Below are 23,389 nucleotides of genomic sequence, written 5' to 3'. Positions count from 1 at the left end.
TTTTTCCCCTGCCTTTATTTTCTCCTCGTTAGCGTGCCCCGTGGGGGTTGTTTTATTTGTTTTTTCGGGGGTGGTGGGCCTCCTTTGGACCCGGTGGGGTGGTTTTGGACCCATGTGGTGTCTGTTACCTGTGGTCGTCTTTTTATTTCTTATGGGGTTACTGTATTTGGCCCAGAGGGGTCTGTTTTCGTTTTTGTTTTATTTGTGATCCTGCTGTTTTAGCCCTGAGGGGTACCCTTTTCGTTTTGGTTAACTCTTTTTTTTACTGGAACGGTTTTGTGTGTGTGTGTGCCTGTTTGGCCTTGCTTCTCACCCTTCTCCTTTTCTCCTGCATTAGCTCCCCCCCCCCCCCCCCCTCCCGGGTCGGCGATGATGAGATGCTGACGGGCTGTTGGGTCCTTCGGTTGGGGTTAGCGGGCCTCGCCTCGTCCTCCGTGTCCTGACTCTGGGGGGTCCGCGCTCAGCAGTCTGCTTCCAGCCATCGATGACTCACCGCCGCTCGAATTGTTAGATTACTAATAATCATAGGCTATAGTATAATTATTATATCTCAAAGGTCAATTAGAGGTTTTGAGTAGAGGGTTTAAGAGATTAAAATGTAATAGCCTATCGTTCATCAATTAATGTTACCAACATATACATAGAAAAGAAACAAATAAACAAAACAAAAATTACAGGTCACACTTGTAGTGCTGTCAAACAAGTCTATGTCTAGTTTAATCTGCAACACAGTTTTATAATATAATTGCCTATGTATAGTGGGGTCCCTGCTTGATCTCTCACTCTCAGCTAAGTGGTCATTGGCTTGACCTGAAAAACATTGAAGACCCTGGCCTGCATGTATTATTAACGTTTTAAATGTTTTAAAACGTTTTAGATGTACAAGCTCACAATGCGTCTCATCCACGCCCCGCTTGTGAGCTTGTGGATCTGCAATTTTAGGCATGCGCCACCGTCTTGCTGCAGAACATAAATAAGGCTTCTATCCCAGAGAACAGCAGGGGAAAGCTGGACAGTGGAAATTTGTGAAACGGTTGTAAACGACTTTAAACGCAAGCAGTACACCCAGCTGTGGCGTTGTTGTTGTTTTACACGTGTGTGCAGACTGCAGAAGCTTTCTTTAATTACAAATTGATTATCGCGACGCAGATTTGCATAGGAGAATCAGCGAGAACAGCTGTGGAGTGTGAATCAGCACGCAGCGCTACAGTGAAAGTCAACTGATCGACGGACAAATTCGGACAGCTATTTTATAAAGCTAAAGGTGGTGCTTCTCGTTTAATGCGTACCGTAACTCCAGAAAGACATCGGCCTGCTGTAGATTAGGCTACAGTAGGCTACCCACGTTGGGACTCTCCACAAATGCAGCACTGCACTATACTCTCCAACGTCCCGTCATGGAAATATTTCAGCACAGACAGCCCAAATCCTCGCATGTATGCGCTCATGCAAAACACTGTTTAAATGGCTTAAGCAAAAACTTGCAACATTGTTTTTAATTGCGCGATTTTATCTCCTACTAATTTCATATGACACAAAGACACATCGTTGATTTATTCCTTTACTTTTTTATTTTTTTGTAGCCCATATACATACCATACCAGTTTTATAAACATTTTAGGAGTGAATACATATGTTTAGATGCCTGTGACAGCCTCTCAGCTGGTCAAACAATGCTGCTCCGCTGTTCTACGACAGAAAAACAGGTGAGGACAAAGCGTACGACAGCCCCCGACCAGACGTGATTTTTGAACTTTGTCAATTTCAAGCTTTGGCGGAAATGGTAAATGCCGAAAAATGTAATAATTATAATATAATTATATAATAATAAAAAAATAATTTTGGCGTGTACCCATATTTTGGCGTACGCACGGTTGATAAATGAGGGCCTTTGTGTGCACGTCCCTGGGTTAGGGTTAGGGTCAACAGGGTGAGTGTGTGCACGGCCCTGGGCCTATTTGAGCTCAATCATGTCCACCATTTGGTCTGACCTCCTCGTAGTCCTTCTGCAGCTGAGAGATCCTGATGACTCTGATGTCGTCTGGTTTCTGGTCATAGTCTGACCACAGATACTCCGGAGACAGTACTTTGGTCGGCTTGTTGTACAGCAGATACCTGATGGAGGGACAAACACACAGATAACGAACAACAAGTCAATGATGATGTAAAAAAAAAAGCCACTCAAACATAATGAGGATAATATAATTAGAAATTATGCTGTGAACAATAATTCCTTCAATTTCCAAATCAAACTAAATTATCTCATAAAAGGGGACCCAACGGATTAGTCATGATTTATTTGTATCACTTCACAGCATCCCAATGTTGAAGCCGCCCCGATCTCTACTGGCCAAAGCTGGAACTACAGGTGGGCGAGTTTTTTCCCCGTGCATGTATGTATAACACGGAGCGCTCGATAGTACTTCCTCATTTTGACCACCTTAATGTTGGTGGTAAAAAAAACTAAACAAACGCGGAAGTTAAAGCGTCCTTCCGGGTCTTTCAAACACCACTGAGCAACTTCCATTGAAATGAATTGTGGGGGCGGGGCTGTCTCCAGCTTATATATATATAATAAATTATTATATCTTATAAGTATAGCACAACAGTATGTGATGTAGGAATCATACTTGATATCCCCTAGAATAGATACTTCCGAAAATAAAACTGAACTGAACTATAACTCTATGATCTAAGGCAACTTTGACGATGGCGAGGGCCAATATATTTCCACCCTCACTCCAGAGGGCCATATTGCATACAGGTTGGAGCAAAAATAGCTATATTTGAATTGAAATCCTGAATATCATACTATAATTCAGCCAATGTCTGTCTGTGTGTGTCTGTGTGTCTGTCTGTGTGTGTGTGTGTGTCAGAAACACTGTCATAGCTCCACACTGCCTGCACCAATCACTCCCACTTTTCACACAGGCATTGACCATAATAATATGGAGGTCTTAATGAAGCCCTATTTTCGATTTGACACATTAATGATTAATAATGAATTTATTAGTGAATTAAAAATGCGAAAAGGCACCCAGGACAGTACCCCCAGTGGCCACAGGGCGGCAAAACTCCTCTCCCCGGAAATCACGTGTCACCAGTGTCACAAGTGAATTGCATTTTGGGACGGACACTGATTAATACTGGGACACAGTTTTCCGCGCAACATCTGTTTCGACACCACACTGTCCGCTCCCTCCTCTACCACCTCCTTCGCCGTGCCGTACACATGAGCTACATGCACGCAGCTATACTTTCGCAACACACTTGTATGTGTGTACTTTCACCACGCGTGTGTGTGTGTGTGTGTGTGTGTGCGTGCGTGTCTTGCTACTTTCGCAACGCACGTGTGTGTGTGTGTGTGTGTGTCTCACTACTTTCGCAACGCACGTGTGTGTGTTTGTGTACTTTCTCCACACGCGTGTGTGTGTGTGTGTGTGTACTGTATGTGTGTCTCGCTACTTTCGCAACGCACTTGTGTGTGTGTGTGCGTGTGTCTCGCTACTTTCGCAACGCGTGTGTGTGTGTGTGGATAAATCATAGTTTAGGGGTCCTGCATGGGGGAGTTCCCAGCTAAATGATAGTTTAGAACCAAATGGAACCACACCAAATGAACCCATTTACACTCTCAGAGTTCAATTAACATTTATACGAATACTTACGTTATAGTACTGTTTTTATTCATTAAAAAAACACTATATATATTATACAAGTTAAAATGACTGGTAATTAATATTTCTGGGGGGCAATATCTCACAACGGGTAAGGACTAGTTCTTTTTAATTTTTGAATTGTAATGCTGAAAAGTTAAATGTTTTAAATGCCTTTTAAAAATTATAGTTGTTAACTTTAATACATTGGACATAAAAAACACTAACATTTGAATACTACTCATTTAGACTGAAGTTAAAGAGGGTCATGTTTGGAATTGTAACCTGAGGTAACATGAGGGCCACATTAAAGGACCACTTCACCACTTTTCAACCTATCTTCATATAATAGGTCCTCTCTAATAATCATGAAAGAATTTTGCACGATTTTGTCCTACTCAGTCTGTGTCTCATAGGACGGCTGTGGGCAGTTTAGAAACCGTCTTCCAGTGACATCATTAGGCAGATTTATTTTTTAAACAAGATTTATTTACAAAAATGTTTAGATTTTCATTATCGTGAGAACGATGGCTTCCATTTTCGCATTGCAACTGTTCAGGACTAGAAAGCCTGCAGTTTTTATTAGCTTGCATTCCCCATCGATGATGTCACTGGAAGACGGTTTCTGAACTGCCCACAGCCCTCCTATGAGACACAGACCGAGGAGAAGTAAATTGCACCATTTTTTCACAATTATTTAAGGACCTATTATAATGAAGATAGGTTGAAAAGTGGTGAAGTGGTCCTTTAAGTGAAGGTGGGGGACCATGTGGCCCCCGGGCCGCCAGTTGCCCACCCCTGATCTAAGGAAAGCCCACAATGCAACAAAGCACAACACAAAGCACTAAATGAGAAAATGCATAGTTATTAGTTATCATGTTCTGTACTTGTTGAGATGGCTCTCCTCTTGCCAGACGGCCTCGATATCCTTCTTGGAATCTATCTCTGATTGTTCATGGCAGTACCTGAGAGAAATAACAATAACAATATTTAATTATAGAGCACCTTTCAGACACAAGTGCAGTTCAAAGTGCTTTACATAAAAGTTAAAAAGAAATCACATGAATGCAAAAGAAATTGAACAAGGGTAAAAAAAAGAAAGAAAGTATAATAGCTTCAAATCTGGTCAGTAGAATTTGTTCAAATTGAAAGTGAATTTAAGATAAGGTTACAACAACATCAGTTAAAAGCAAGGTCATAGAAATGGGGTCTGTCTGTCTGTCTGTCTGTCTGTCTGTCTGTCTGTCTAGACTAGCATTTGTATTGAATGACTGCAGGTTTGAGAGCCACTGTGGTTCTTGTTCCCAAGTAGGCCCGTGGCCCCGAAGGGCACAGCAGGTCTAGGTCTTCTTGTTCCCGGTGGCCAGAAGGGCACAGCCAGGTCTAGGTCTACAAATGGAACCGAAACGTTGCATATTGTGGACATAAAATAAAGCGCTCTTGAAGGTCTCCCTCCTTCTCCTAAAGTTCTGCTGCTTCGTCGCCGACGCACCACCCTGCGTCTATTTGTGAGTCTCTCCTCGATAATAAACTGGGGGTCCTTGAAACGAAACGGCTGGAGAATCACTAGAGCCTTAAAAATCTTCCCTTTATGGCACAGCTGCAGTGTAGTAGTAATCTATGGCTCTGCGTACCTGACCAGTCTCCAGGTATAGCCTCCCCATACAGCTGCAGTGTAGTAGTATGGGGCTCTGCGTATACCTGACCAGTCTGTACATGTCCCCCAGGTATCCCCCCACACAGATGCAGTGTAGTAGTAATCTATGGGGCTCTGCCTACCTGACCAGTCTGTACATGTCCTCCAGGTACCCCCCCACACACAGCTGCAGTGTAGTAGTAATATATGGCTCTGCCTACCTGACCAGTCTGTACATGTCCTCCAGATAGCCTCCCCACACAGCTGCAGTGTAGTAGTAATCTATGGGGCTCTGCCTACCTGACCAGTCTGTACATGTCCTCTAGGTATCCCCCCCACACAGCTGCAGTGTAGTAGTAATCTCCCTGACCAGCTGGGATGTAGGCCTGAGACTCCGGACGTCGCTCGTACGTAAACTTGTCCCGGTCTGTGTCCTAATATAGAGGAGAATATAAGAATCAGTGGTGGGAAAAGTATTCCGACCTGAGATCAGATTCTAACGCACAGAAGAATGTATTCCGACCTGAGATCAGATTCTAACGCACAGAAGAATGGTGGTTCTTTAACGCATTTTGACCTGAGATCAGATTCTAAAAATGTCCTAAATCCTGAAAAAATAGCAGATCTACAGGCTCGTAGCGCGCCACCGAGTGGCGCGCTACGAGCCTGTAGATCTGCTATTTTTCAATAGCTAAATCACAACGTAATGCTAACACCAAAATGGGTTCCCGCCCAAAATGGGTTAAGTAAAAGTACCAATACTGCTTAGTACTTAGTTACTTTCCACCACTGTGTATTTCTATGCGGAAAGTATATACTACTACTATAGAGCGTTGCAGTCCCGCCCCCTGTCATGACGACGCCAGGCCCAGTCCCGCCCCCTTTCATGACGACGCCAGGCCCAGTCCCGCCCCCTGTCATGACGACGCCAGGCCCAGTCCCGCCCCCTTTCATGACGACGCCAGGCCCAGTCCCGCCCCCTGTCATGACGACGCCAGGCCCAGTCCCGCCCCCTTTCATGACGACGCCAGGCCCAGTCCCGCCCCCTGTCATGACGACGCCAGGCCCAGTCCCGCCCCCTTTCATGACGACGCCAGGCCCAGTCCCGCCCCCTGTCATGACGACGCCAGGCCCAGTCCCGCCCCCTTTCATGACGACGCCAGGCCCAGGAAATGATTCCCAATGCATTTTTCCTCATAGACATTTCAAAAAGTATTTATCTAAAGACGGTTACTCCGCGGACAAAGCCAACTCGAGTTGTGACAAATCATGGCAATAAACACAATATTTTGGACCAAACAAAATAATTACAAAAAAATGGTTTTTGTTGTCATGATTTTTCACGACAAGAGTTGGCTTTGTACGCCACTTAAAAGGTCTTTAAATAAATACTTTTTTAAAAGTCTATGAGGAAAATTAACGGAGAATCATTTCCTGGGCCCTGGTGGTAGGGGGTGGCGGGACTGCGACGCTATATAAGCCTATACTACTAATAACAGTAAAGACCTTGTAGAAGCTGCGGTGAAGCACTGCAGACAGCCGACTCAGGGACTCTGCTCCGAAACGGCCGTAGAAGACACTGTCGATGTCCATCATGAACAGGTAGTCTGCTTCACCACGGATCTGTATAGGGAGACAGAAACCAGACCCATCATGAACAGGTAGTCTGCTTCACCGCGGATCTGTATTGGGAGACAGAAACCAGATCCATCATGAACAGGTAGTCTGCTTCACCATGGATCTGTAGGGAGACAGAAACCAGATCCATCATGAACAGGTAGTCTGCTTCACCGCGGATCTGTAGGGAGACAGAAACCAGATCCATCATGAACAGGTAGTCTGCTTCACCACGGATCTGTATAGGGAGACAGAAACCAGATCCATCATGAACAGGTAGTCTGCTTCACCGCGGATCTGTATTGGGAGACAGAAACCAGATCCATCATGAACAGGTAGTCTGCTTCACCACGGATCTGTAAGGGGACGGAACACAGATCCATCATGAACAGGTAGTCTGCTTCACCGCGGATCTGTATAGGGAGACAGAAACCAGATCCATCATGAACAGGTAGTCTGCTTCACCGCAGATCTGTAGAGGGACAGAAGCCAGATCCATCATGAACAGGTAGTCTGCTTCACCGCAGATCTGTAGTGTAGAGGGACAGAAACCAGATCCATCATGAACAGGTAGTCTGCTTCACCGCAGATCTGTAGAGGGACAGAACACAGAACCATCATGAACAGGTAGTCTGCTTCACCGCGGATCTGTAAGGGGACAGAACACAGATCCATCATGAACAGGTAGTCTGCTTCACCGCGGATCTGTAGGACAGAACACAGATGTTTTAGAATAGTGGGTCCGGGGACGTCCCCCAGGGGTCCTTGAGGGAGTTCCAGGGGGTACCCAGCGATAGTTTGGAACCAAATTGACCCTGACAGTACGTTTGGCGACAGCCAGGCGAATCTTCCGCAAGTGCATTATTTGTCAACGGGACCCTACAGGCAACTACTGGCGATAGAGGCGAGCAGGCGAACAGGCGATGGTCGAAAAGTGGGCGAAGGAACGTCGGCCCGAAAAGATAAAAATAATTAATCTTTTGGGCGACGTCGCCCCGGCGATAGTGCGCGATAGTCAATGAAATTCAAGCGACACTCGCCGTTGGTCTCTAAAGTCTCCCGCTGTTAAAACGTACTGTTATGGGTCTGTAACTCTGAGAGTGTACAAATGGACCCGTTAGGGTCCAACTCCATTTGGTTCCATTTGTACACTCTCAGAGTTAACTTAACATTGATTTTACGATAAAAAAGGGGGTCCCCCCCGAGATAGAAGTGCCATTAAATGGTGGCCTAATGCAGGTCCAACTGGGGGTGCTTGAAATGAAAATGGTTGAGAATCACTACTAGAGCCGTAATGAAAATCCCTGGCATATATTTTTCAAATGGGGGTAAGTTTAGGGGTCCTTGACATGAAAAGGTTTGGGAACCACTGATTTAGAACATACATGGGCCACTTGGCGTCCAGGGGGCCACGTGCGGCCCCCACTTTCACTTAATAATGCGGCCCTCAGGTTAATATCAGAATACTGATATATATTATAGATTTCAGCTGTTTACAATTCCAAACATGCAAACATGACCCGCTTTTGTATGTCCAATGTGTTTGGATTCAGTTCATGAAGTTAACATAACTGTAACTGAATTAATTTGAAATTAAATATATATATTTTTTTTAATTTTTCAGGATTAAAACAAAAATAGCTGATCTACAAGCTCAAAGTTTTGACCTTGTATATTGGCTATTTTTTGCTACGACAGTAAATATGCAACGTGGCCCCTCTGGAGTGAGTGTGGACATATAGTGGCCCCTCGCCATCGTCAAAGTTGCCCACCCCTGATTTAGAAGAAACAAAAAGTGTGTGATGGCGTGCACCTCAGCAGCCCGAGACAGCATGCTGTATACGGTGACTTCTCTTTTTGGTTCATTTAGTTTATAAATGCATTCTCAGTATATTCTACACACATGCAAACACATTGAAATAACTTACACACAACCAGTGTGAAATGACAGCTCATTGTTTAGTTGTTTTATCTGTGTTATTTATTTGCATTTGAGTTGACTGCAATTCGAAAACTGGCCCCCGAATTTTCATTGGTTCAATAATTTATAAAACCCACAGATACTGTACACTAATAATAATAATAAACTTTATTTGTATAGCACTTTTCATACATAGAATGCAGCTCAAAGTGCTTCACAGGGCAGGACACAAAAATAAAATACAATAAAACACAAGTAGTTAAAATGATAGAACAATAGCAGAGAACAAAACCGAATATAAGAACATAAAATAAATAAAAACACATAAAAAAATAAAAAAATAAAACTCAACTAAAAGCAAGGGTGAAGAGGTGAGTCTTGAGTTGAGATTTAAAAATGTCTACAGAGGGTGCGTGTCTGAGCTCGAATGGAAGTTTATTCCAGGCTGTTGGGCCATAGAAGCAAAAAGCTGCCTCACCGTACTTTTTTGTGCACATTCTTTTAGGCACTTCAAGTAGGCCAGCGTTGGAGGACCTGAGGGGGCGGCTAGGGACATATCTAGGTAGGCAGTCACGGAGGTACGGAGGTGCGAGACCATTGAGAGCTTTATAGACAAGTAACAGAATTTTAAAGTCAATCCTGAAAACAACCGGAAGCCAGTGCAGTGATGCCAAAACTGGAGTAATATGTTCTCTCATCTTAGTTCTAGTTAAAACTCTAGCTGCTGCATTTTGGACAAGTTGTAATCTGTCAGTCGTTTTCTTAGGGAGTCCTGAAAAGAGTGCATTGCAGTAGTCAAGCCGAGAAAAAACAAAGGCGTGGATTAGCGTTTTTGCATCGTCCAAGGACAAATAGGATCTGATCCGTGCAATATTTCTAAGGTGAAAAAAAGCAATCTTGGTAACATGATTAATGTGTGAATTAAAATTCAATTCAGAATCAATAATAACCCCCAGGTTCTTTACTGTACTGTTACTTTCTACAGTCAGGTTGCCAAGTCTGCTAATTATTGATTATTTTTGCTCGCTAGAACCGATTATGAGAACTTCTATCTTATCCTCATTTAGTTTGAGAAAGTTCTCACTCATCCAACATGTTATGCTAGACAGACAGGTCAACAGCGGGTCTAAAGCACAGGGATCGTCTGGGGCCACAGAAAGATATAGTTGGGTATCATCAGCATAGAAATGAAAATTGACTCCGTGATTGGTAATGAGTTCACCCAATGGCAGAATGTACAAGGAGAACAGCAGAGGACCAAGAATCGAGCCTTGTGGGACACCAGAACTGATGTCGTGTTTGTCTGAGTCAAACTCGGCTAGATTGACAAAGTAACTTCTGTTTGAAAGGTAGGAGGAGAACCAGGACAGGGCCGTACCAGACAGGCCTATCCAGTGCTCCAGACGCTGTATTAAAATTGAATGATCAATCGTGTCAAATGCAGCCGTTAAATCTAGCAGTAGGAGAACGGATACATGTTTCTTGTCAGCAGACACCCTAAGATCATTCATTACTTTTACAAGGGCAGTTTCTGTGCTATGATTTTTCCTAAAGCCAGATTGGAATTTGTTGTGCACATCATTGCTCTGTAGAAATACATCCAATTGATGAGAGATGCATTTCTCCAAAACCTTGCCCAGAAAGGGCAGATTCGAAATGGGTCGATAGTTACCCAAAACAGAGGGATCCAGATTATGTTTCTTTAGTAGGGGCCTGACTACAGCCGTCTTTAGTGAGTCTGGGAAGACGCCTGTCTGTAGAGAGCTGTTTACAATTTTTAGGATATCTCCAATCACACTGTCTAAGACCTCTTTGAGAAAGGTGGTGGGAATTGTATCCAATGAACAGGAGGAAGATGTCATCTGTGATATGGTTTTGCGGAGTTCGTCTTCATCAATTGCGCAAAACGATAATAGGCTCCCCCTGGAGAGATCTACCCTGGGACCGTTAGCTGCTGTTTGAAGGTTTGCACTAGCAACAGCACCATTCAAAATATCAGCTCTAATGTTAAAGATTGTGTTATCAAAAAAGCATGCAAACTCATTACACTTAGCTTTAGAGGCCGGGAATGACTGCTTGTAGGACTGGGGGGGGTTTAAAAGTCGATCAATGGTAGAGAATAGGACTCTGGCATTTGTCTTGTTCTCGTTAATAATGCCAGAGAAATATGCCTGCCTTGCTAGGCGCAGGGCTTTGTTATAGGCGACTGTTGACTTTTTAAGAATCTCTAGGTGGGTGGTGAGTTTATTTTTTCTCCAAGCTCGCTCAGCTCTACGACATTCTTGCTTCAGTGAGCGTGTATGCTCATTTAACCAGGGCGTTACTCTGGTGTTATGTTTCTTTTTTGTTTTCAAAGGAGCCACTATATCAAGAGCTGACTCTAGTTTAAGATTAAAAATTTGAACCAGATCATTTACTGGGGGAGTATCGGGCAGGGGGGGGCCCAGATGACGAGGGAACTCGTCAGCTGCAGAAGAGCTAAAAAAGCGCTTTGTTATGGTATATTCTGTGATGTTTTCTTCTAGATCAGAGGCAGTCATATTAAAACACAGCAAATAGTGGTCTGATAGCTCAGGCCTTTCAATAGTCCTTTCCACAGTGATGTTCACCCCTCTAGAAATCACCAGGTCCAGAGTGTGCCCATGTTTATGTGTAGGCCCAACAACATGTTGGATAAACTCAAAGGAATGTAATAACTCTAAGAAACCCATAGCCACAGCATCTGTAGCATCATCCAGGTGCAGATTAAGATCACCTGTGATAAGAGTTCTGTCATAGTTAGTGGAGCAGATAGATAAAAGTTCTGATATTTCTGTTAGAAATATTGCTTTACTGCATTTTGGCGGGCGATAAATGCTAATCATTGGCATGGAGGATTTACCAAGTAATATAGTGGCCTGGTATTCAAAGGATGTAAAGCTACCCAGGGTCAGAGCCTTGAATTTTAATGTGTCTGAAAAAATTATTGCCAGTCCACCTCCTTTCTTAGCCTCGCGAACAGAGTGAATGAAACTGTAGTTTGGGGGACAGGCTGGCGCTAGGAGAAAAGCTCCATCCGAGCCAAGCCATGTCTCTGTTAGAAAGATTATATCTAGCTAAGCTTGTTATCACACACTAAATCGCTTTCAAAATGTTTCTAAGGGAACATGCCTATGTTCCCTCAGCCCTTTGTTCCCTCAGCCCTGTGTTCCCTCAGCCCTATGTTCCCTCAGCCCTATGTTCCCTCAGCCCTATGTTCCCTCAGCCCTATGTATGTTCCCTCAGCCCTATGTATGTTCCCTCAGCCCTATGTATGTTCCCTCAGCCCTAAGTTCCCTCAGCCCTATGTATGTTACCTCAGCCCTATGTTCCCTCATTCCAAATTAGACCCATGTTCCCTAAACCCCATGTTCCCTCAATCCGAGTGTAACAAATGTAATAGTGTAATAAGTATATTAGTGTAATAGTGTAATAAGTGTAACACAGACAGCATTTTTTTCCCAATGAAATTGGCTGAAAAAAGCCACTCGTACTATAATCTCGCTTTTATCCATTAGATGGCACCATTTCCCCCCAAAACAGGTCATCTCGTCTCGTGTCGTCATAATAATTTCTCAAATTAATTAACTTATAATTATATCATTCGGCCTCATGGTGGCGCTATAACAGCCCACTTTACGTTTTGGCTTGTTATAACTCTTGAACCATAGGTTACTTTTTTTTACCCTGGATTCCTTGGGTCATGACGGATCTCACCATATAGGCCGGTACATCACCAAGCACCTGCCCTTTGTGGCGTGCACAGATAGACACTAGGTCCTAGTGTCTATCTAAGAAAGAACGAAAGTTACTATGTTTACCCATGGTAACTGGACTAAGCTAAATAACTTGTTTACAGTCAGGCCCTGCTCATAGAACATTTAATGGTAGGGGTTCAATGCCTTGCTCAAGGGCACTTCAGTGGTGGTAATTTTAACGTGCCGGTCCGGGAATACGAACTAGCGACCTTCCGATATCAAGACTGCTGCGCAAACCGTTCGGCCACCGCTGCCCCTAGTGTGCACGCCACTGTCTAAATGGGTTATTTGACTTCCTGTACCTGTTTGTCGATGGCGGCGGTGGCCCATTTCATTCTGCCCAGAACAACGTCCTGCCAGCGCTTAGCGCTGGGCATTGGAATGACTGAAATGTTCCTTCCTTTGCCCAGGGAGATCTGTTAAACACAAAACAAACAATACTATATTTGTAATAATAATAATAATAATAATAAATCAATCAATGACGTCCAAGACTTTAGCCTTTGTTTCAAACATTTCTTATAACCTCTTTAGTCCCGTATATACTTCATCGTACAACAAACAGTGAAAATAGCCGACCTGCAAGTGTACAATGTGTTGCAGTGGGGCGTGTTTTTTTTTTACTTTTTTGTTGAAATTGTTAGTCTATAATGACATGGGTGAAAGTGGTTTAAACAGAGGCCAGAACTATATTCCTTGAAATAAAGGCAGTCTTACAACTTGTATAATGTTCATAAACATTGTATTGTTTCCGGTCTCCATTTCAATAAAAATGCTTTCCAATAATATTATAACGGGTAACAAAAACCAATGAACCAAATTATAGTGTGTAAAAGTGATGATGGTAATAAATGACTGACCTCAGGAACCTCGTCCTCGAGGTCAGTGAAGACATAATAAGTAATAAGTAATAAATGTAATAAGTAATAAATGACTGACCTCAGGAACCTCGTCCTCGAGGTCAGTGAAGACATAATAAGTAATAAGTAATAAATGTAATAAGTAATACATGCATGGGCGGAGCTTGGGGGGGTGCAGGGGTTGCATTGCACCCCCTGGTGGCCGGGGGTGAAATTGCTTTGCTTTAAAAAAAAAAAAGAAAGTTCAAGATTACTGTACATGACCAAGACATCTCCCTTCAGGAACGGTATGGGTATTTGTGACATGGGGTACCAGAGCTAAAGGAAACCCATATTACTAAAGTATGGCTTTCCCGGTGTATTGTGCAGGAGGCCATCCAACTGGCTTATGCCAGTACAGGGTTTCAGCCTCCAGAAGGCCTTAGGACCCAGGATGCTGCCATACCCTGCGTAGAGCATATGCTCTGCTGTGGGCCTCTGCTGGTAGAATCTAAAGCAGCAGCATCAAATATTTGCGAGAAAAACAAAATAGGTCAAAATGGGCATATTGTTTTACAGCCCAATAAATCGCCTTCCATTGGCCTTCATTGAGTTGATTGATTGACAGCTGACATGACAAGCCTCTGTTACGGGTCTCAGGGCTGCTGAGTACCTCATTAATAAAACTGAACCTGAATAAACAGGGATAAAGACGGAGCAATGAGTGTTGCTTTTCTTTCCAGAATGTAACTGAGGGGAACCGGAAGCTGCGCTCCTTATATTGGGACCCCAGAGAACCTGGGCTAGAACAAACGTTCCGTCCTCCAGGTGGGGCGAAATACTTTCGCGGCTATATTCGAGTACGTCATGGCGTAAATTTCAATTCGTCCCAACGTTTTATTAATTCGCCCCAACGTCGGGGCTATAAAATAATTTGCCATGACTTAATAATAATTCGTCGCAGCGTTAAGAATCCGTTGTGGCGTGAGGACTCGTCGCGGCATAGAACGGGACTCGTCGCGGCTATATCTACCCGTTTGCGACGTAATAGGTTGACTTTGGTATATTTGCGGTGGTATAGAATCCGTTGTGGCGTGAGGACTCGTCGCGGCATAGAACGGGACTCGTCGCGGCTATATCTACCCGTTTGCCCGTTTACACGTGCGCCTCGCCGGTCTGGTTCCGTGGAGGGATGGCCCGACCCTCGTCCGTGAACCCCTGGGGGGGTGGGGGGGACCCTTGGGGGATCACGGAGGTCAGCATAGCGACGAGAGTGCAGTGAGTGTGTGTGTGTGTGTGTGTGTGTGAGAGCATGTGTGTGAGCGCGTGTGCGAGCGCTGAAGATGACGTAAATGACAAAAAATAGAATTGTGGGTGCATGGGGAAATCACAGCTAACTAAAAGATATAATGTATAAGCCAATCCCTCGTTAATCCTTGATTTGTGTTAATAATGTTAAGGGTTTAAATTATCAAAAAAATGCATCATATGCATATCACCCAATAAAATAAAATAAAAGATCAGTAGGCTATAATATATAAAGTAACGTGTCAGTGCAGGCAAGCTTATGCAATGCAACACAGTGAACGTCCAATAGCGAAAATAATCAGCTAAGGCCTACAAACGCAGACCAACACAGACATTAGTTACTTATTAGTATAGGTATATGTTTGCAAGTTCATTAGACAATCAAGGCTGTGCAGGTAGATCACATGGCATGCCCCTACATTTATATAATCTATCACTTGAATTAAGGTGACTTGATTGATTGACATGAAAATGGCCTGTCAGCTCAAATGTTGCACACAAACGTCAGTAGCCCAGCTGGCACAAGACGTCTACTTGACGTTAGGATAACGTTGTACTCCAACGTTGGATGACCATCGTTGGTTGGTTGGATATGAAAGTTTGATTGACGTCATAACCCAACGTTAGTCTGACATAAAAACCCAACGTTGGTCTGACATCATAAACTAACGTTGGTCTGACATCATAAACCAACGTTGGATGACTATCGTTTTTTGGTTGGATATGAACGTTTGATTGACGTCATAACCCAACGTTGGTCTGACATAAAAAGCTAACGTTGGTTTGACATCATAAACTAACGTTGGTCTGACATCTGGATGACCATTGTTTTTTGGTTGGATATGAAAGTTTGATTGACGTCATAACCCAACGTTGGTCTGACATCATAAACTAACGTTGGTCTGACATCATAAACCAACGTTGGATGACCATTGTTGTTTGGTTGGATATGAACGTTTGATTGACGTCATAACCCAACGTTGGTCTGACATAAAAAGCTAACGTTGGTTTGACATCATAAACTAACGTTGGTCTGACATCTGGATGACCATTGTTTTTTGGTTGGATATGAAAGTTTGATTGACGTCATAACCCAACGTTGGTCTGACATCATAAACTAACGTTGGTCTGACATCATAAACCAACGTTGGATGACCATTGTTGTTTGGTTGGATATGAACGTTTGATTGACGTCATAACCCAACGTTGGTCTGACATAAAAAGCTAACGTTGGTTTGACATCATAAACTAACGTTGGTCTGACATCTGGATGACCATTGTTTTTTGGTTGGATATGAAAGTTTGATTGACGTCATAACCCAACGTTGGTCTGACATCATAAACTAACGTTGGTCTGACATCATAAACCAACATTGGATGACCATTGTTTTTTGGTTGGATATGAACGTTTGATTGACATCATAACCCAACGTTGGTTTGACATCAAAAGCTAACATTGGTTTGACATCATAAACTAACGTTAGTTTGACGTCAATCTCTGAGGTTATGTAGACGTTGATTATAGGTCCGACTCTTAAAGTTGGATATTAGTTGAAAATTAATTTGATTGACGTCATAAACCAACATTGGTTTGACGTCAACATCTGATGTTATCTATACGCGCCTTACATCAACTTCCAACATTAGACAGCCATAAGAAAAGAATAAAGTTAAAGACAATACAAAATATAAATCAACACAGTGATTTATTAAACCAATTAATGGTACTTAGCAGGTGCAAATCTGAACATTCAGAGCGAAAATGTTTAACTTGAGCCACGGCTCACTAAAGATAATTCTGGGGGTGCTTAACATGAAAAAGGTTGAGTACAACCGACAAAGAAACATGGGTTTTTCAGAAAACTTAGGATTTAGAAGCCTTTTTTTAAATTGACAGTCCAAAATGGGCTAAACTGTAGCTGTTGAAAAATAGGAGCCCCTTGAATAACATTTTCAGTCCTTGACTTGAAAAGGATGGAGCACCACTGACAGAAACACACAAACTGTCAAGACATAGAAGACATTTGTGACCAGATTTGACTGAGAGACTGCCATCGCGCACATTCCAGCTTTTCACCAGAGGAGAAAAACTTTTTTTATTTTTATTTTTTTTCAAAATGAGTTAATTGCACAGGCAGACTCTTCACATACTAGAGCAAGTCTGAAATAAGTGTCAAAGCTGAAATTGACATGTAAATATGAAAGAAAATGCTTAAACATGTAGCTATTGTAATGTTAGAGACCACAGAAGTGAACCTTTCAAGCCTGTTTTCTCAACTCGCTGTTTTCTGCAAGACATTACTCTATAAGCCATATCTCCAAAACTGGTGGGTCAAACTGAACAACCAATATGTCAATTTGAAGCTATGATTCCCTGCTTTCATATGACATGAAAAAACAAAAATTCAAAAAAATCCAATGGCAGTCTCCCAGTCAAATTTGGTCACATTTGTAGAATCACCTTCAGGCATCAATGGGTTAAATACAAAAAAATATATATATAATATATAACATAAGTTTTCACAACATTGTTGCGAGATCTGGGACCCGCGAAACATGTCCCTGCCCTGCCTGTGTTTAATGGCCACCTCAATGCTTTTCCAATGGAAGTCACGTGGTCACGTGATTTGACCAAACACTTGTTTGATGCGGGGGGGGGGCAATCAAACAAGTGTTTGGTCAAATCACGTGACTTCCATTGGAAAAGCATTGAGGCGGCCATGAAACACAGGCAGAGCACAGAACAGTTCTTTATGTGTGTACGAAGCCCCAGAGACCCGAAACACGTGCATCAATGAGTTCTTTGTATTTGTGCAAAATAAAACAGCTTCCTCGTGCAAAACAAAAAACTGTCTTCTCCAGTCTAGTCCTTGTGCAAAAAAAAAAAAAAAAAAAAATTCTCCAGCCTAGTCCGTCTTGGTCCTGCCACCTCCACCCAGCCTGTCTGGAGCATATTTCAACGTGTAAGCAATTTGCTCAGAGATGTTAGCCTCAGTCTCTTTGGTGCTACTCTGGACACTCTCTGCAAGACAGACAAGATGGGCTACAGTAAGCGGTAAAACCATTAAGCGGCAGAAATTATAAGGGCCAAACATTTAATATAATGCTCAAAGTTAATGGGATTTCAAGTTTGGACACTAGCTACATCATAACAAAATGAAAGCCAGAAGATATATCAGTTTAGGTGTCAAAGAACATAAGACAACTATCCAGAATGTATACACTTGCAAACATTGTGGTAACGTTGCCTGGTTATTCACAAGTGGCCACTGTGTCAAAACTTGGGTACTGGATATATGCCGTTTACCTATGACCACAGAGTAGAGGTGGAGCTTGATGAAAGACATCTTTCTTTCTTTGGTTCCCAGCTTTCCCTTCATATTGAATTTCGCCATGAGGTCATTTGACATCAACCTGTGGATACAAAAGGTATTTAAAAGTGATGCAATTCCATTAACTTGTAGACTAGTAGAGGGCCCCCCTAGAAGAGTACCTGTTGAGGGTACATGCAGTAGAAGTTAAGGTTAGGTTTAGGTGTGCTGCCCTGTGGGAGGTTAGGGTGAGGGTTTGAGATAGGTTGTAGTTGTAGGACTAATGACTGGTCTAACCAAATGACTAGTCTAAACTAAGTACTGCACCCATTTGACGGTACTCTGTTACTGTTAACATTTCGGTCTATTCAATCAGTTCTTAACTTTATAAATTGAGTGATATCATTTCTGTTTGCAGTCTGGGTGTTAACCCATGTCTAACCAATGACTAGTCTAAACTAAGTATTCACCCCCCGTCAAACAATTAGTCTAAAAAGAATAGCACCGCAGAAAGTCTGTGTGGTCAATTCATAAACATGACAGGAAACAACAAATTTCAATAAACAGATTGGTCTCCAGGCTGAGAAGTAGTCCAATTAGTTTATTTTGAGACGGTTGGAGCTTAGTCTATAGTGACATTGAGATGTTGGAGAAACAAGAGGTGCTAGTTTAGTCAAAGAGCTGAATGAGGGGTCCAGTTACAGTCCTGAGAGCACTTTTGATGACAAGAGTAAATTCTGCCAGGATACAGCCACGTATGTAACCACTTCTTTGCTGGAGATTACCATGTCCTCAACTCTGTCTGACCTTTAAGTAATTTGCATTTACTTTACTAAAAAGGTAAATGCAAGTCTACCATAATATTAATGCCCAATTAATATATAACATAACATACTTTTCCATGACTCTCTTGACGTTATCCCTCAGTGTTGTTCCTCCAATCATTGCCAAGGAATTAATCTGAAATGTAGGGGGTTGAGAAAAAAAACAGCTCAGAATATCACCACGACTGTTGGAAGTGAAACACTCCACATTCAAGAACACTTTGTTGATTGAATAGGCTACTTGACAGAAATGTAAACAGCACCGTGGTACAGTAAGACATTAACCCATCTTCAAGCTCACACAAGTGCCACGCTATGAGCTTGTAGATCTGCTATTTTTGAAAAATCGTGAAAATGTGGCACACATCTTTGAATACAGATTCTTTCAGAGCGAACATTTAACTAAAATCTTTGCTTCTGGGGGGTCCCAAATACAGATATTTTTGGGTTCCTTGACATGAAAAAGGTTGAGAACCACTGGCATAGAAACATGGGGTTTTCAGAAAACTGACAGGATTTAGAAGACATTTGTAGAATCTGTTCTCAGGATGTTTGTTTTTTCCTTTTAGCATCAACCCATTTACACGCGAGGACTTTTCCCCCACTGTGATGCTGTGTATTCAAGTCAACAGATCACATATTACACCTTAATACATGTCATCAACAAATATAAACAGCTATATTATTTACTACTGGTAGTAGTCTTGAGTAGCCAGTCATGTCTCAGACTATCTACGAGTGCAGAGGGTGTAGGACATACTGGAAACAGACAACCCTAAACCAAAGCAAAATGAAATGCTACCTAGCACTAAACAGATAATATGTCAGAATACCTGAGCATCGTGAACAACCCAACAAAAAGTCTTTACTAGGTACAGTCAGTGGACAAAGCCTTGCAATAGAGAAAGGCCGCCACAGAAATACCCCTTTCCCGATGACTATGCACCCACAATGTGGTGGAAACGGAGCAATACTTTTTAAGCACCTGCCCACTATACAAAGACAGACATACTTCCCACAGATTACATACACCCTATGTGAGTTTGAAAACTAACATACCACAGCAGCAAGATGTGTGACCTGTTGTGATAAGAGAAGGTTAGCTAATGGAATACAACCAAACGAAGGTCTACTAAGCATTGAGTGTACCACACCGTCTGTACTGTATGTAAATTGGATGCTTTTGTTGTATAGGCTACTATTTAAATATTTTTGAGGACAATTGCTGCCATTTGTCCAAAAGTGACTGCAAAAGATTGCTGCCATTTGTTTCAATAAGCTTTAATACACTGTATACTGTAAATGTTTACACAATGCCGTACCCCCTCCAACTGTATACTTCCCCATTTTGAAATGATTTAATTACATTTTGACACATGCTTTGATAAAAAATAAAAAAAAAATCGGTACGAAACCTACCAGTTGCTGTCTTTCAGTAGCTGAGGTGAGGGTCTCTTCAAGGACGGTTAGTCCCTCCAATGTGGTCACCTTGTCCGGAAGGGGAGCACTCTCATCTCGGCTGCTTGACAGCTTCAAGTCCTGCAACCCGTCCCGGATAGCAACGAGCAGCTCCAGAACCTTCCTCTGAAATTCTAAAGCATAGAAACGAATGATCACCACAAATAGAAAGAGCACATCCGTACCAACAGCACAACGTAAGTGTGCGTGTGTGTCACTTACTTGCTTGTTGCATTGGGTACGGTGATTCTCGTCTGGGGGTGGAGGTGGAGTTGTGCGACTTTTTTTCTGTTTGACGAGACAGGCATCCATAAAGTTATTTATTTGCTCCACTTTTCTTTAGTATAAAATAAAGTAGGCCTATAAAAGTTCAAATCCTACAAATGTAACCTAGTAGTGGCAGCTAGTGTTCTTCCGAAATGAACAGCAGCCCCCCCTCTCCAAACAGTAATTAATATATTGTAAGACTAGCATATACCGGTATAGGTCAAATCTTTATTAAAACATTCTGACTTCATACGAACTTTTCTGAGAGCTGGTAAACCCAGGAGGAATTGGTAAACTCTGCGAGGATCCCATGCTGTCATCACTCTGATAATCTTGCTCTGCGTCTGAACTGAAGTGACCTAAAGAAAACAGTGATTAACACCTACTGAAATTCTAATGCATAGAAACAAATGACCACAATTAGAGTGCACAACAACTTAAGTGCGCGTGCGTCGCTTACTTTGTTGCATTGGGTCAGGCAATTTAGTGGAGCTGGGCCCAGGTGAATTGTTTTCTGTTTGATGAGACAGGCATCCATGAGAAGGTGATTTTATTCAATATGAACTAGGGCCTACCATTGCATTTAATGTATCCTCCAAATATGACCGAGTGGCAGCTCCAAAATGAAATAAATGCAAACAATGACAACTTTAACATACCAACAATATAAAGTTGAAAAATGTTTAAGGAAGCACAACCTAGTTTTGGGGGGTGTGTGTGTGTGTGTCACTTACTTCCTTGCATTGGGTCAGAGGATGGAGTGGAGGTCTTCCCTTGCGACTGGCTTTTTTCTGTTTGATGAGACATAGTTTTGGGATTCAGTGTGTGTCTCTATTACATTGTTATGTATGACTAGCATACCACCACTATGAGTAGGCCTATGGGGCAAATGCTAATAAAATAAATACTTTATACTAACCTTTTGGTCGAACACTTTGCGGCGCCACCTTCTTTGGCGCAAGTGGCAGCTCTGGACCTAAAGAAAACTGTGATTAACACCGGATTTTCTTTACTGTATAGACTAATCACCTGCCTTCAGCTGTATTGTATGTGAAACAGAAAAGATGCTATATTCCACGTCAATATTGCTCCCATCACTGGCATTTGTAGCTTACACACTCAATCATAATCAAATGGGACTGACAACATATCCAGCGGTGGGGGGGAACAAACCTTGATCATCCTCAAACAGGTCTTCAGATTGCCCACCGTGTTCCTCTTCATACTCAACTAATTGAGACAGAAATGTTGGCAAAAAAAATCAGTTGCAAATAGTTTTGTTGAATTAGGATTGTGTTGGCGTAGACGTTATAGTAGCCCTGTCGCAATTATTGCCCGATTGCAGTTGTGGGTGAAACGCCTTACTTTCCACGTAAGAAAAATATTCAAAAGGTTCCCAAAAACAAAACAGCTCTACAAGCCCACAGTCATCAAGAGCTTGTAGATCGGCCATTTTGTATATGAAACTTAAAGCAATGTTTTGTTTTTCATTTATTATTTTGTCATCTCTGCTGTGCTTTATTTTTTACAAAACCTAAAAGCCAAACAAATTATGCTTTTAGATTCCAGATGTTCAATGCCAAAAAACAATGACCTTGTTATTCAGTTATTGGAGTGACAATCACTCATGTAAGCATTACAATTCAGAGAAGATTGACAACTGCCAAGTTAAAGAACATACCTGTATGGAATTCTGGATAAAGCCTTTTTTTTTCTTTCTTTTTTCAGAAGGTTCTTGATCACCACCAGCTTCTGCAGCACTGGTGAGATCACAATCCTCACATGCTTGGAAGTCATCTATCAATCAAACAGAGGCAAGGCAACAGTTGTCAATGCATAACATATGCACAACATTTGGCACGTTAATGAAGACAAAGTGCACATAAGACGCAACTACCAACCTGAGCGCATCTTCACTTTTATGAGGACAAACTGACGCCAGCCATTTTTTGGTTCTCGTCGTTCTGACAGGTGTTTCTGCGCGTTTTGGACAGCTGGCCAAAACAATTTTGACTGTTCATAGTCCACCCAGGTGTTTGGCACCGTCCCTTCCTGTTGGCTGTTTTTTTCCTGCCACACTGCCCTTACCCAAGCCATCCTAACAAAAAGAAATAATTAGTAAAGGTTCTCTGAAATTGTCCACCCTGTGATGCAATGGACTCATGCTTCCCAGCAAGGCAAATTCACTAGTAATTTTCACCTACATAAATTAATTTAATTTAGGTGTATTTGTACTTTCTCCCTGCCAGGTGACTTGATATTTTCCAATTTACATCGGCAACGCAACATTTTGGAATGTTAAGAATGATGCCGGGTGTCAAACTCAAGGCCCAGGGGCCAAAACAGGCCTGTGAATGAATTATCTTTGGCCTGTGGGATGAGTACTAGAACTGGCCCTCTGGTATATTGCACGGACCACCATAATACTACAAGTCTCACAATGCACTGCGAGAGCATTGTCACGTATCGAGGGCCCGCAAGCGCAAGCCTACGTCTTCTCTTCACTATTGATCAGCAGTGAAAGTATATCACTTGTGGTCAACTTTCAGCTACCCCTCTCCCCAAAAATGGCCCGTGTGTTGAAACAGTCCGGCCCTCGACTTGTACCAATTTCTTTTTTTTGGCCCACTGAGTATTTGACATCCCTTTATTTTAAACAGTTACTATCTATACTTAATAAAATGGACCAGAGTATAACTGTACTTGGTGCGTTCTTTTTCAGCCTACTGTAGGCTACACCAAGTCTATTCACCGAAAATAGCCGATCTACAAGCTCACG

At 42.4% G+C, this 23,389-nt stretch overlaps 1 protein-coding gene across 1 annotated transcript; it reads right to left on the bottom strand.

The window, feature by feature from the left end:
* Positions 1-1,964: 1,964 nt before the first annotated feature.
* On the bottom strand, positions 1,965-21,834 carry LOC310874097 (N-acetyllactosaminide alpha-1,3-galactosyltransferase-like; the record flags this gene model as incomplete). Its single annotated transcript, XM_083786772.1, has 7 exons — positions 1,965-2,115; positions 4,541-4,618; positions 5,590-5,723; positions 6,796-6,912; positions 12,906-13,019; positions 20,305-20,469; positions 21,784-21,834. 7 exons carry the CDS (start codon positions 21,832-21,834, stop codon positions 1,965-1,967), a joined length of 810 nt encoding a protein of 269 aa, XP_083642898.1.
* Positions 21,835-23,389: the final 1,555 nt, after the last annotated feature.

This window comes from Protomyctophum parallelum, assembly GCF_964188405.1.
Source record: "Protomyctophum parallelum genome assembly, chromosome: 17".
Classification (NCBI taxonomy): Eukaryota; Metazoa; Chordata; class Actinopteri; order Myctophiformes; family Myctophidae; genus Protomyctophum; species Protomyctophum parallelum.
This window is presented reverse-complemented; position numbering and strand designations above follow the sequence as displayed.